This window comes from Vulpes vulpes, chromosome 15 (assembly GCF_048418805.1).
Source record: "Vulpes vulpes isolate BD-2025 chromosome 15, VulVul3, whole genome shotgun sequence".
NCBI classification, from domain to species: Eukaryota; Metazoa; Chordata; class Mammalia; order Carnivora; family Canidae; genus Vulpes; species Vulpes vulpes.
This window is the reverse complement of record NC_132794.1, coordinates 31,407,622-31,421,845: the sequence shown is the minus strand read 5'-3', so window position 1 is coordinate 31,421,845 and position 14,224 is coordinate 31,407,622. Positions and strand designations below refer to the sequence as shown.

Genomic DNA, 14,224 nt, shown 5'->3' with positions numbered 1-14,224 from the left:
AAACACGTCCTGAGTGATGTAGGGGGCTCTGCTCCACGACGTACCGCGGCTGCGCAGAAACCAAGTTTTCGCGGCCAGCTTTCCCCTTGACCTTCGCTGGTACCTTCTTCGACTTCTCACCTGTATAAACTCCGAAGTAGCGTATCAGAATGTGTCTCTTCTCATTTTAAGGGGCAAACACAGACTTTGTTTTCATTAGGAATTACTAAATGATCCTTTCAAAGATGACTTGCAATTTGGATGGATTATGATAGTAGCCTACACTTGCCTGACTTCTTAGGTGTCTGGGACCATAGTAAGGTCTTTGCAAATATTTGCTTATTTATTCCTCATCACGCTCCCGTTAAATAGATACTTAAGATCCCATGTTTTATAGATGGAGAAACAGAGACAGTCCCCCCCAAAAAGATAAAATAACTTGCCCAAGGTCACAGAGTAAGCCAGTGGCTCTTAAACCTTACCCTATATTGAATACCTAACTAAGTAATAATATCCACTTAGTTGCAATCATTGCAAAATACTAAGTAGATGATTTGATCATTTGAATTGAAGGAATGGTATGGATCTTCCTTGAATATCATTTGACATGTGAACCAGCAGCAGTGATTGGAAACAGGCTTTATTAAAAGGCTTGGAGGAAGCGGTAATACAGTTATACATGGTAAGGAAAATAGCCCTGGTTAAAGGACAAGGAGGCCTAAGGTATGATTCGGGATCTCGAATGGGATCATAGACGCCCAAACCTGCTTTCTCCCTCTACAAAGGGAAGAGCTTAGTGCGTGGAAGGAGGGCTCCTTTAATTCAGGTATTGCTGCTGTGCCGTTTCTGTCCTTGAAAATGTGAGCTGTGGCTGTTCCTGCCGCGCGGGCAGCCGAGGGCACCACCTGTTAACTGATTTCAAGCACCATTTAATTAGCCTGTGCTGAAGTTACCGTATGCTTTGACTGGAAGGGAGTGGAACAGTAGCAGATGCTAAGCACAATGAAAGAAAAGCAGTTGAATACCAGGGCAAAGTGGGTGGAGAGAATAACAAAAAAAGTCAACAGACGGAGAGAGCCAGAAATACTAGTAAAATGGACCGGAAATTAACTCTCACAGAGAAAGTTCAAGGGAGCAAATCTCTGCAGATTAAATTCCATCCCACCGAGGTATCTGCCACATCAGATGTTATTGAAGATTTGATCTGAGCATTTTGAATAAATGCAGACTTCAACTGGACAATTGGCTTGGTTTCTGATTATAGAAAGTAGTCATCACTGATTATTTCCATGAAAACCTTCATGACTTTCTTAGACCAAACATTCAGGCATCAAATTAAAAAACAGGTTGTCATGATGAAGCGTGATTTTCCCAATTATTTCTAAGAGCTCTACTTTGTCAGTGTTTCCACTGGAAGAGATCTGGAAACAAATGGTTTTAAAATTATGAGCATTTCTCCATCAATAGATTTCCATACCGAAGGCACTTTATCTTGTTTTGTCAAATTAAGTTGAATTTAAATGAGTTTAAACCTTCTTCTGTGACATTTGTATTCTTCTGAGTTCCTGGCTTATCCATTAATGCATTTACCTTCCTAACATTCAGCAGTATATTTTATGTTAATAGAATTTGTTTTATATATATATATATATATAGATATATATATATATATATACACAAAATACAGTTTACCTACCTGGCAGTCTTTAAATACCTTTCTTATTTATATTATGACTTCTTTTGGTTTTAAAAATTATCACTATTTATTACACTTTCCTTTATATCCAATTTATCATGCAGGGATATTTGTAAATCATCTCTTTTTGATATATAAGAAAGAAAACTTTCACTACTAAATCCTTCACCTGATTTAAGTTAAACAAAATTCTATTTCCTAGAGTATATATTTATATGAGAAGGGGTGGAGGGAAAATATATTATTGTATCAGCAACAGTAACTTGCCATATATAGTTTTCAATTAGACTCATAATTGGATAGGTATGTATACAACATGTCTTATGACAATGATTATGATTTTAGACAGATAAATTATATAATAAAGTCCTAAATAAAGAAATCATTGATATTCATTGATTGAGAAAAGGTAAGTAAACTGTATTTTGGTTCTATGGACTGTCTGATTTGAGTGTTTCAGATACAGATATAAATATAGGTATATACTTGATGAATGAAATGCATTTTTCTGAGAGGCTGCTCATGAAACTAATATAACACAAATTTGGAATTAACATTTGGCAATACCATATCCTGTTTGAATTTGCAAAAATGTTATGAAAAAAAGGAGAAATAGCTACATGAAAATTCTCTGCCTCTCTCTCTCTCTCTCTCTTTCTCTCTCTGTGTGTCTCTCATGAATAAATAAATAAAATCTTAAAAAAAAAAACTTATACCAAAGGGAAAATTTTGTTGTTGAAGGATAACTTTTAAAAAGTAATTATCAAAGACATCTGAATTTATCCTAGTAGATTAGTAGTTCGATCCCCAAATCTTGTATTTTAAAATGTGTGGGACGGGTGCCTGGGTGGCACAGGCAGTTAAGCATCTGACTTAGTTTCCCCTCGGGATTTCAGGGTCATGAGATCAGGCCCTGCCTTGGCTCTGTGCTTGAGACTTTCTTCTCCTTCCTCTAACCCTCCCTACTTTCTCCTGCATTTGAGAGTTTTCTGTCTCTGTCTCTCTCTCAAATAAATAAATTAAATCTTAAAAAGATTTAAAAATATGTGTGCAAAGCTTTATTTTAATAACAAACCCCTATTTTAATAATATTTTATTGTGTATTTCTAGCTTAAACACATCTGACCATGTTATTAACTATATATTTTATATTGTAAAAGGAAACAGTGAGGAAGCCATGGTGATATGCCTAACAGAGCTCAGAAATAGATTCATGAAATTATTCAATCTTACTGTTCAGCGCCTGCAAAGAATCACTAACCTGGTATACCATTGCTTATATACTATTAAAATTCCATCCAATTCCTAGAATTGGTTTGGTGTGTAAAGAAGGACAAGGGGCATAGTGAAAGGAGAAGGTAACTTGGAGGTAGAAATCATTTAGAATAGAATTCCAGATCCACTCTTTACTAGTTGCATAACACAGGCAAAATAATTTCTCTGAGCTTTACTTTAAGCATCTCTAAAATGGGAAAATAGATGATGCAGATAGTGATAATGACTATGATCATGATAGAACTGTAAGAATTGCATGAGAAATATACACATCTAAAAATAATGTAGTTTATATATTTTAAAAAACTAAAGTATTATGTCGATATTTATTGTATTTATAATCAGCACAGTTTTTACTTCTCATTATTCACATATGATTCATTCAGTTATCTAATCACCTGAACTAGAAAATGAGAAAAGGCGCTAATATATAATTTGAAATCATTGTGTGAAATCTAGTTTTTCATTTAATACAATCCTGGCATCTCAGGTCATGGGTTACAATTACCCACTCTATCATGGAGACTATTTTAATCCAGTCAAATATGAAACCAGACTGAATTTTGCTGGCTCTTTTCTCAACAGTGTTGGATGATAAAGTCTTTAAATTTAGAAATAATCATCACTCACAAAAAAATTTACTTGAATACATATATATGTCAGTTCTAACAGTTTGGTTTATTTTATCTAGAAACATTTTTTTTCATTGTCATTATTTGCATGGATCATTATAATCCTAGTTATTTTATTTTTGAAATAAACATAAGGAAACAACCTTGATTTTCCTTGTAATAGCAAAATTGGAAATAGGAATACACTGTATTCTGTTACCATATTGCTGCCTTAAAAAAATAAGTTTTATTCAACATTTCGTAGCACAATTTTAGAACTTGATACATATTATTTCTAATACTCTAAATCATATAGAATTCTGAGAAAGTCATTCATTCCTCATCATAAATGAATTTTCTATTTACTCTCTGAATTATTTTAAGTACTACTACCCAAAAGCATATGCTGATTTTTTCCCCTCTCCATCTCTATGACATAATTCTTATTTCTTACCTTATTCCAAGTTCAGAATAGGGCAAATAATATTCTACCCTCCACAATTATGTTAATCACATATAATTAAAGCAGAAGTTTGAATTTAACTTTAGTTTGATCTTGCAAAATTGTGACACAGATATAAAGGTTCACAAACATAGTTTTTGTACTTAATTCTGTAATTCATTGCCTGGGTTTCTAATTAAATGTTCTCAGTACTCCATTTAAAGTACCCATTGCCTGCATTCCTCTTGATTAATAGAAAAGAATCAATGAGAATTGATCCAATTTGTAGGACACAATTCTCATATTGATAGTAGTTTATATTCATTTGCTTTTCCCTAATCTTTTATTAATGGTCATCTTCAAAATGTCAATTAATGCCAAAACCCTGCACAGTGATAGTGCAAATCTATAAAGAAACCAGCCTGACACTTTACAATAGGGCAGAAGGAAGAAGTTATTATTTTTGGCATATACTTTCATAGCTGCATATGACAAAATGGAAGATAGACGAAAACTCCAGTGTTTTGACAGTGAATTTCAAACTCAATTTAAAAATTAAAAACAAATAAATGAAATTGAATTTAAACGACAGAGGGTCTACATTTCTACAATGTAACACTGGCTATCGTAACATGATGAGCAATTTAGAGAAATGTGGGTTGAAAAGTTGTATTAATATGAGCACCGATGATGAAATAATGTCGCCAGTGAAGGTGAAGCATCATCATGTGAATTTCTGCTGCACATTGTAGAGAAAGCTTTAGACCACTCAGTCTTCACCTACCATCCTCTAAACTTTTTGGAATGTTTTTCATAACAGAATTAGCAATTGTTAATATTATGCAATTTTTTAATCCTCTCAATATACTTTTTCGGAACAATTTGAAAGTAAATCAAACATAACTCATGCACCAATTATTAAACATGTGTATGCTAAGGGATATATATTTTCTTTTTCTGTAGATTTTGAGTCTTAAGTCTTGACTGAAGTCAGAGCAAGCATTGTTAGCGTGGATGCTTCATATAAGTGATGCTGTATATCATATCACATCATTGGCTTCCCACTCTTATCTACCCACCATTGGTAGACACTAAGCTTGATTACTGAGTTCAAGTAGTAACCGCCAGATCAACCCATTATAAAAGTATTTTTTTCCCATTTGCAGTTAACAAATAATCTCCAGGGTGATACTTTGATACTGTGTAGTGCTCTATTCCCTACCATTTCTTTACCTACTAGATTTAATACCCATTGAGAGTGGTTGTCTGAATGAATTATTTTATCAGAGGTTGCAGTACAATGATTTTTCTAATGCAGAGTTTCCATTATAATTTGATATAGGTGTTGGGGAAATCTCAATAAAAGTAGAATTATACAGATTAACATATTTCAAATTTACACTTAATTTACCATTAAATAAAGTTGTATCACCTTTAATAAATTGTTATATTTAAGGATAAACTTTCCTAAAAGACATAATTTCCATTGTAAAGGAAGCTATTGATTTTTTTGGAAGCTACAGATCTTTATTCCTTTTAGTTATTATTGTCACTTTCACTGAATCTGTGAAAGACTATTACAAGATGACCCTCACATGTATGTCTTATACAAATAGTATGTATATTATATAGTTATGTATAATTTTACAAATAGTATAAAGTCTTATATATTATAAATTTGTTTGGCATACAACCCATTGCAGAAAGATAAATAAAAATAAATCATGCCACAAGATATGTATCAAGTCTGTAAGAGTTCAGTTTTAACCCCAGACACTAACATCTAACTGAACCATAAAATATTAAAAATATATTAAAATGATTACTTCCTTGATATAGATAGGGAATATAGGAAAGGGGTAGCCTGAAAGAAAAGAGGATGCGTTCAGTGTTGATAATAGAAGATATGAGGTTTCTTGGAATCCTCATGAAGTCAAGCAGTAGACATAAGATTCAGTCTTGGTAGAACTTCCAATTAAGAAATGTGGGGGTTGCATTATCTAAAAAAAAAAAAAAAAGCAGTTTTTGTGATGAGCCTCAGTGGAGATTTCTACACAGAGCATGTTGAACAACAAAAGGAGACCTATGAAACACAAGTATTTAAGGAGGGTTGGAAGGGAAACAGGCTTTCATAGATGAGGTATCAGTTCCTTGGGACCCCACACATTAGAATTAGAATTAGAATCTAGAAAACAGCTATTTTTTTCAATCTAACATAAAATAAAGATCTTACTTGTAAAGTTGGAATTGGTTTTCTAGAAAAGCACTAAAGGCCTAATGACCACTAAATTCAGAAGAATCTGTATATCTGATGGAAGATTGTAGTGAAGCCATCTAATGTGTTTCCAACACTGAATGTCTATGATTTTATGATTTAAGACTTACTTTTATGTTGAAAAAATGCTCTATATGCCTTTAGAGATATTGGGTAAATAGGGAGTACATTAGCATTTGAGTTAATTTATAACAAGTTTTTTGCATTTTCAAGTTCTTTGAGATTGAGAGGCTATTACTTAAGTGAGATTTGCATTCTTGGCTACCATCTGTTCATTAATTCATTTATTATCTTAAAGGGGGAAAAAAAAAGCTATTCAAGCCTACAGAATGTTGTAAGTCCAGTATAAGGTGATGAGTTTACCAATATGATGCAAACAGATTACCCGACCCTTGGGAATTCAGTCTAATGGGGGTGTCAGGCACATGGAACCCAGCACCCTTAGTGACAGTGCATTTCTAGATGTGACGGTGACTGTCATCCTTGCAGCCTTAAATTCAAACTTGGGGTACAAGAAGGACTCCCTCCTTCAGACATTGTAAGCACTAAATAATCTCTTGCCTCATCGTGTTCTATTCCATGGCTCACATAATCAATACTATTTAACAAAAAGTTTAAATAAGTATCTTTTGAATTCTCTTTGAGTTAGTCCTAAAGCTTGGGTGCAGTGAGTCGAGTGGTTATTTCCTGTTTTAATTATATTTTGACATGAAGGGAGAAGAAAAAAAATTAGTGCAGTTATGGAAAAAAAGGCATCTTTTGTTCCTTAGGTCTAGCATATTGTTAATTAAAGGCAATACTGGGTAGATAGAATGTGTTTTACAGATACGGTAAGATTCATTGATTAATGCAAAATCTATTCTTTCCTGAGCCTAAGAAGGGGTCAGAGGGTGAGGGGTGGGGGCAGGAAAGTAAATTTTAAAAACACTCAGGATATGTTAGACATAGGTGAAAAATCCTACTTAAAACAGATCTAAGTGTCTAGTTGGAAATGATAGTGAACTTTCTTTTCCTCAGCTCTATTGCTTTTGTAACAATGTCCTCATTTTTAGGGCACGTTGAATAACAAAGCCTGCAAACGTCTTATGATAGTGTATTGTCAGACTGAGTTCATGTTGTGAACATGGATAGATTTTTATTTCATTTTTTAACAGAGCGATGACAAATGTATGCTTCTACATTAAATAAGATATTCCATCACATATTAAAGGTAGTATTGCCTCCTGAAAGCTGCATCTGTAACTAAAAGTAATCAGTCTGGCAAATTAAGGTGACCCTAAATGCTCCTATGTTTTAAAACGATATTGTGGATAAGCAGAGGAGGTCTCCCTAAAAGCCTTTTACTACATTTGAAGCAGAACCTCCTATTTATTTTCCTGTATCCACCTCTTTATTTGGTTAGTTTGTTTGAGCAAGGCTACTTAGTTTGTGGCACAACGCTGTGCTAACACTGAGGAAAAATGCACACACATACAAATGTCTGTTTTCCATTCTCTTTTCCTGATGTGACAAAAACTCTGCCCTAAACAATTAATGCGTACAAAGAAGTTAACAGGCTGGAGGGGCAGAACGTGGTTCCTTTTCCTGCTATACCACTTCTGGCCTTGATCTTAAGGCTAAATAGGACAGCAGCCATCACTGGAAAGGCAAGAATGGACACAGCAATAACGGGCATTTTCCTTTTACTCTGCACAGATCTGCCCTTTTTTTTTTTTCTTCACATGAGCCCCATCAGATTCATTATATGACACAGGAGCAGGGGAGGGAGCAGAGGGATCGAGTGGACGATATGCTCCATGCAGAAAAGCCACCGCTCGACTCATGTTAGATTTTGTGTCCTCTTTTAACAGTTTCTAAATCATCCCTGAAGAGCTGTGTGAAAGACAAAATGTGTCACCCTCGCTAAAAAACTAGCAGGGGCACAGAATCAATGACCCCTGCGATGTGTCCAGAGGGGCATTACCTGCATGCACTGGCTGCCTCCTTCATAAGTGACGTGCTCCTTCACTTAGACCCAGAAATTCTCTGTAGATGCTGTGTAAGGTGACAAAAAGCCTGCAGAAACACCTCAGCGTGAATGACCTATGACTCTACGGTATCTGATTTAGGAAGTACACACTTGGTTTTTATTGTGTCTGTATCCACTTATCAGCTAGGAAGCTCATAATTACCTAACACGCGTAGATATGACATACGCAGTGACTGAGCACTAGTGAAATTAGTGGTGGTGGTGTTGGGCTTCTGTATATATTTATACTGCAACTCAGCTTCCAGATATTAGAACTTGAGTGTTGTGCTTAGCCTCATTTTGAAAATTCTGCATTGGAAAATTCACGTGTAATGTGAAAGAGCATAAAAATCATTCCTTTTATTCAAGAAAAGCAAGAATAAATGAATGCAAATGCCTATCTGGATGAGTGTGACACAGAATCTGAAGCAATTTGTAATGTTTTTAAAATAGCCAGCCCGCAATGCCTGAAGTTAAGTGTTGTTTTACTTCTGCATCCATTTCAGTACATTTAACTCGGTCCTGCAGGATGACAAATTGTTGCCTTCCAAAGGATGTGATGCTGCACTGCTTTCTTTACTGTTGCTCAGGAAAAGTATGACATTTTTATCATCCACCCTCGAATTTGACAAGACCCTATTTTTCCCCACACCCTTCCCCCCCACCCATGTGAGGTACAGTCCCTTGAGTCTGTAATTGGCAGGAGATGAAGCGATGATGGGGAGTGATCACAGTCAATAGCTTTGATTAACAATAAGGTGGGAAATTAGCAATGCTAGCATTCAGCCACCCTGCCCTCTCCCTCCTCCATATGCTCCCTCAGTCCTGCTGGCGGCCTCACGGAGGGCAGTCGGAGCCCCTCGCCAGCTTTGAAGTGCAGCAAAGGTGCAGGCAGAGCAGAGAATTAGGGAAATTAAGGAGAAGCAGTAGAAATTGTGAGCCATGATGCTGAGACCTCCGTGCAGCTCAGTATGCTGCAGGAGGGGCAAGGAGGAAGTGTGCTGTGTGTTGTCCCTGTGTGTTTTTCTGTCACATGTGGATTTACTTGTGTCTGGACATGCTGTGATCGAAATGGCAACTACCCTTACTACTGTGACCCCATCAGCAGCTCTGGTGTTGTTTCCGACAGACCCTGAAGACCTAGAGAGGGGGAACGACAACGGGACGCCAATCCCCACCTCTGATAATGATGACAATTCGCTGGGCTACACAGGTAGAGTGTTTCTTTCCCAAATACTAACAGTCCGTGCCTCCTAAAAATGCCTCCACCTCCATCAATCATCAACCACCTGTGTAAAATTATCTACTCATCCCTGCTTCCCACTAACAACCACTCCAACTTCTTGTCCTCATTTTCCAGACTTCATTCTTCAGCCCGGAGGTCATATTGTTAAAGCCAACTCTTTGGGGGAAAGAAATGTCGTATAAAAACTGCATGCATTCTTGTTGTCTATTTTTAATATAAAAGCCTGCTTCTCCGCCCGAAACTTTGATATTGCAGAGTGCTTAGGAAGATAAATATATTATCTTAGAGATTTGATTTAATTGCTCTATAAAGAAATAAGACTATCTAAAAGTAATTGGGCTTCAAAATTATCTGTAGTTTTTGTTTGTTTGCTTGTTTGGGTTTCACTTGAGGTCTTATAAACAACGGAAAGCAAACTCTTAAGAGTAATGCAATCATAATTACCAGCAACTATCTCAGGATTGTGTTTGCATGGACTTATTGTTACCTTATCTGTGAACCATGTTTTAAGTGGATGCATGTGTATGCCGGCACCAAAGTATAAGTGAACTAATTGGTTGTGTTGGGATAATTCCTATTATGAATGTCTAAGAGTGATTGCCTTGGAAATATACAAATGTTTATGCAGAATTTGTTAAGTGTAGTTCTAAATATAATCACCTAAGTTACATATCTGAGAGAATTTGACTACAACTCTAGATAAAGGCGAAGAATAAAATACATCACTTATAGCCCATTGAATCAGGTAATGATGTATCAGTGGTCTTGTTGTAATAGCAGCTATTTATTATGTTCTTTTCATTAGTTCTTATTAGCACAGTTCTCTGTAGACTGCTAGGATGTGGGCTGTGGATCAGTGTGTGTATGTGTATGTGTGTGTGGGTGTGCACGCGTGCGCACACATGTTAAAGAAATCAGAGTTAAAGATAATGGAGAAGTCTTATGTACATTACAATCGTACAGATAACTGTTAGGAAGGGACTAATCCGATAAACACATTTCGCCTTGTTTAAAATAATAAACTGCTACTTTACTTTAGAAGCAGTCTTACTATTTTCATAGAAATAATTTTCTCCAATGTTACCTCCCCTTTTCACAATTTTAGGTCTTAAACAGGTGGGATAAGTCCCAAAATTAATAATATCTTTATATACAATTTAGTATTTATTTATGTCAGTCTTCTAGAGAACTCATTCTCATTTTCCTCTTATCTTTCACCTAGGAACTGAAATTAAAGGACAAACAAATCAAAGCCCATTGGTATTGAGATGGTGAGGGAGCTGGTGTGATACTTTTCCAGAAACTTAGCTAGAACAAGAGTTTTAAATGTCATTTCTTAATACCGCAAATGCCAAGGAAGTTCATCTGTATGAAAGGAGGAATTGGAGATAATGTTCTTTCTCTGGGTACCCTCTTTTGCCAGTATACACTAATGTATTCCCTTGTGCTCACCCAGTCTAAACAACTGCATTGTTTAGATACACTAATAGGGTTTGCTCTTTGTCTTTTATGGATTTCCTGAAAATTATATATCTCCAATACATAAATCACATTGAAGTGGTGAAATGAGAGAACGTAAATAACAATACATGTAAGACTAAATGTAGCATTCAGAAATTTTTTATTTCTATTTGTTTTTCCTTCTTAGGTTAATCAGTAATCAGACTTGTGCTATTAAACATATCAGTTGAATTATTATGAAGCAATGAACTCATAAAATTATCTTTGTATTCTACAAGGGAACTGATTAAAGCAGCACATTAATGTGATGTGACTGGAAAACAATCTTCTGAATGATTTTCTCTCTGAGACTGTAACTGTTTATGAACTCTAGTATCGAAGGAAGTTCATTCTAGATATTTTGTTTCAGTAAATTCTTGATTAGTCAGGAACCTTTTTTTCTACTATATGAATTAAACATGCTATGTGTCTCTTTCATTTTCATATTGACCATTTCTTTGCTCTTTAAAATCTCCAATGGAAGTCATAAGAAAAATTAAATAGAAAAAAATGGGTTTTGTCTGTTTGATAAGAATGATAAAGATCTCAGTTAACTCTAAGGTTGAAGTAATCTTGCAAAGTATTACTAGAAACTACCAACAGATTTATTTTGTGTGCATATGTGTGGGTATGTGTAAATGTGTATGTATGTGTCTACTTTTGTGTGTGTGAATTCCTTTTACTCTGATCACATGAGATCGAGTTGATAGAATCTTTGTATTAGAGGAAATTCAGTTCAGAAGGAAGTGAGACAGTCTATCTGCTCAGGAACATTTTTACATATTAATTGTCCATATTATGTCTGGAGTTTAGTAACTCTGGATATAGGACATCGTTAGAAATAAAATATGAATATTAAGCAGCATAGAGAATATACAAAGTGGTTGTCAAATCATTTGACATTGAGTTAGTTGCAGGATAAATTTTTATGAGAGTTAACGAGTAAATATATCAGGTATTATTTGAGGGGTCTATATATTTTGCACAATATCACAAAATGACTGAAAATTGTGTGTATCTGATGTTTATTTTTTAGTACATGTTGTTTCACTTCATTGAGCTTACAAGTGAGACTTCTCTCTTCCCCTAACACTCATGTATATAAAGAAGAAATGCTTCCCAGAGGAATCTGTACAATTCTGGAAAACATTTTGGGGGGAACATGAAACAATCCCAAAAGGAAATCACCAGTTCACTAAAATTCATATTCACGCCCACCCAATTCTCTTTTTTGACCACTACAAAGAGTATCATTTCCACTGCAAGCTAATTTGTCTCTACATCTGCTCTACTCCTCAAATCATTTGGGACCATCACTATCAAACTGGCCCATCAAAGTAGAATCTATGGATCTCAGATCATAAACATAAATTAATATTTTCATTCATGATCTAGTCAATGATTGCTAATCTTATTAATAACACTTGCTTCTTAAACCATATGTCATACCTATCTAAGTGGTATCAGTATTCCTTTTCGATTCCTTTTCTCCTTACCATCTTCAGTCACAATATTATAAAGCCCTGTAAGATTTGAAAACATTTCAGTCTCTCTTTTACTAATCTATGAATGCAGGGCAATTTCTGAGGTGGCGCAGTGATGTGTTATTAAGTGGGCTTGCACATTATTTAGACAAGTAGACCATTTCCTGTTTAGCCAAGCATGTCATAAATATTGGGGATTATTTAGCAGTTCACAGTATATAGCCTTTGTTGCAAGAACAAGTAAGATGGGGTTTCAGATCAGCACTTTGCAGGGTCAGACACACATCATTCCAAAGAAGTTGAATATGTAATCAATGATTTTTTTAAAGGAGAACCTGAAAAGAGTACATTGTTTTCAACTTCTGGAAGTGCATATGGTGTTTCATAAATATGAAAAAAATTAATATGTTTAAGAATATTTAAATGTCTGAAATATACATGTAACCCATGTAGAGCTCTAGTTACTGACAAAAAATTTGAAGAGAAGTTTATTGATACATTAAAAGTCAGAATAAGTGGGAGCTGCTGATTTCCTAGTAGCATTCTTAATCTTTTTAGAAAGCAGTAATTATTAATTAGAAAAGAAATGAACTTTATGTTTTTTCTAAGTACCAAAAAGAACCTTTACATTTTATTTATAATGTCTAAAATGTATCATTTGTCCCCATTTTACATACTAAAAATAAAATAACATCTCCTATCTCCATAGATCTGTTTTAAGGATTAGACTTCTATATTTACAGTAATATAATGGAAGGAAAGCTAAATGCAAATTTAAAAATCCTAAAACTAAATGATTATCAGAGTTGTGTCAATATCAATTTAAGTAAAAATCTACCCATGGAATGTCAGAAATTTCAGAGGCATTTCAAATGGTCATAATAGAGTCTTCTACCCATTAATATTACTTCCAAGTAAAGTTTGGTTATAATTCTGTTTAAAAGGAAACAAAATAATAAAAAAGGAAACAAAACATATGTTCTCTTATTAAAAAAATATCTTGGACAAATTAGCGGGTTTGCCCAAATGACTCAAATAGCAACCCCCAAAACATATTTTGCCTAATGTTTTGAAACTTGGTGAATAAGTATTAATTGATGGTGACTTTGATTCCTTTCTCCTCCCTCTACATTCTTAATTATATAGTTTCACACTTAAGATCAAGCAAAAATTCCAACATGGCATGTGCATTTTTAAAAATGTACTAATAACCAGTGCTAAATATCACTTCATGTATGCAGTGCAGTCTTCTGAACACTTTACATACAGTAATTCATTTAATCCTCATCACCTCTCTTTCAAGAAGGGGCCAGTGTTAAAAGCAACAGTGTCTAATGTCTGTCTGAGTACTACAAGCCACACTGGAACACGTGGTTAGAAATTAAATAGCTGAGCCATGCTCTCTGCAACACCCCAGTTCTGGTCACCGTATTTTTAGGGCTCTGCTAATTCTTATCCTAGGTTCACTACTATCACACTAACTGATCACATATTTTCTAAAAAAAAAAAAAAAAAAAAAAAAAAAAATCAAACAGGAAAAAAGCTTTTAGACCAAAACAAGGGGGTCCTGATCCACCTTCCTATCCTTGAACCCTCTCCCTTAAAACTGCTTTTCTTGCTCTTTTCATTGTGTCTTCTGACAGTTTTCTTCCTATTTTTAAATAATACAGATCTACATATGATTCTTGATTTGCCAGTTTTAGACATT

At 34.8% G+C, this 14,224-nt stretch overlaps 1 protein-coding gene across 18 annotated transcripts in view; it reads left to right on the top strand.

Moving 5' to 3' along the window:
- ROBO1 (roundabout guidance receptor 1) overlaps positions 1 to 14,224 on the top strand; it is a 1,128,624-nt gene that overhangs the window by 610,305 nt on the left and 504,095 nt on the right. For 14 of the 18 annotated variants that reach the window (XM_072738096.1, XM_072738103.1, XM_072738098.1 and 11 more), the window contains exon 3: positions 9,416 to 9,499. The exons of the other annotated variants lie outside the window; for them this stretch is intronic. In XM_072738096.1, the coding sequence (XP_072594197.1) occupies positions 9,416 to 9,499 (84 nt within the window). The remainder of the gene's footprint in view (positions 1 to 9,415; positions 9,500 to 14,224) is intronic. 18 annotated transcript variants of the gene reach the window in all.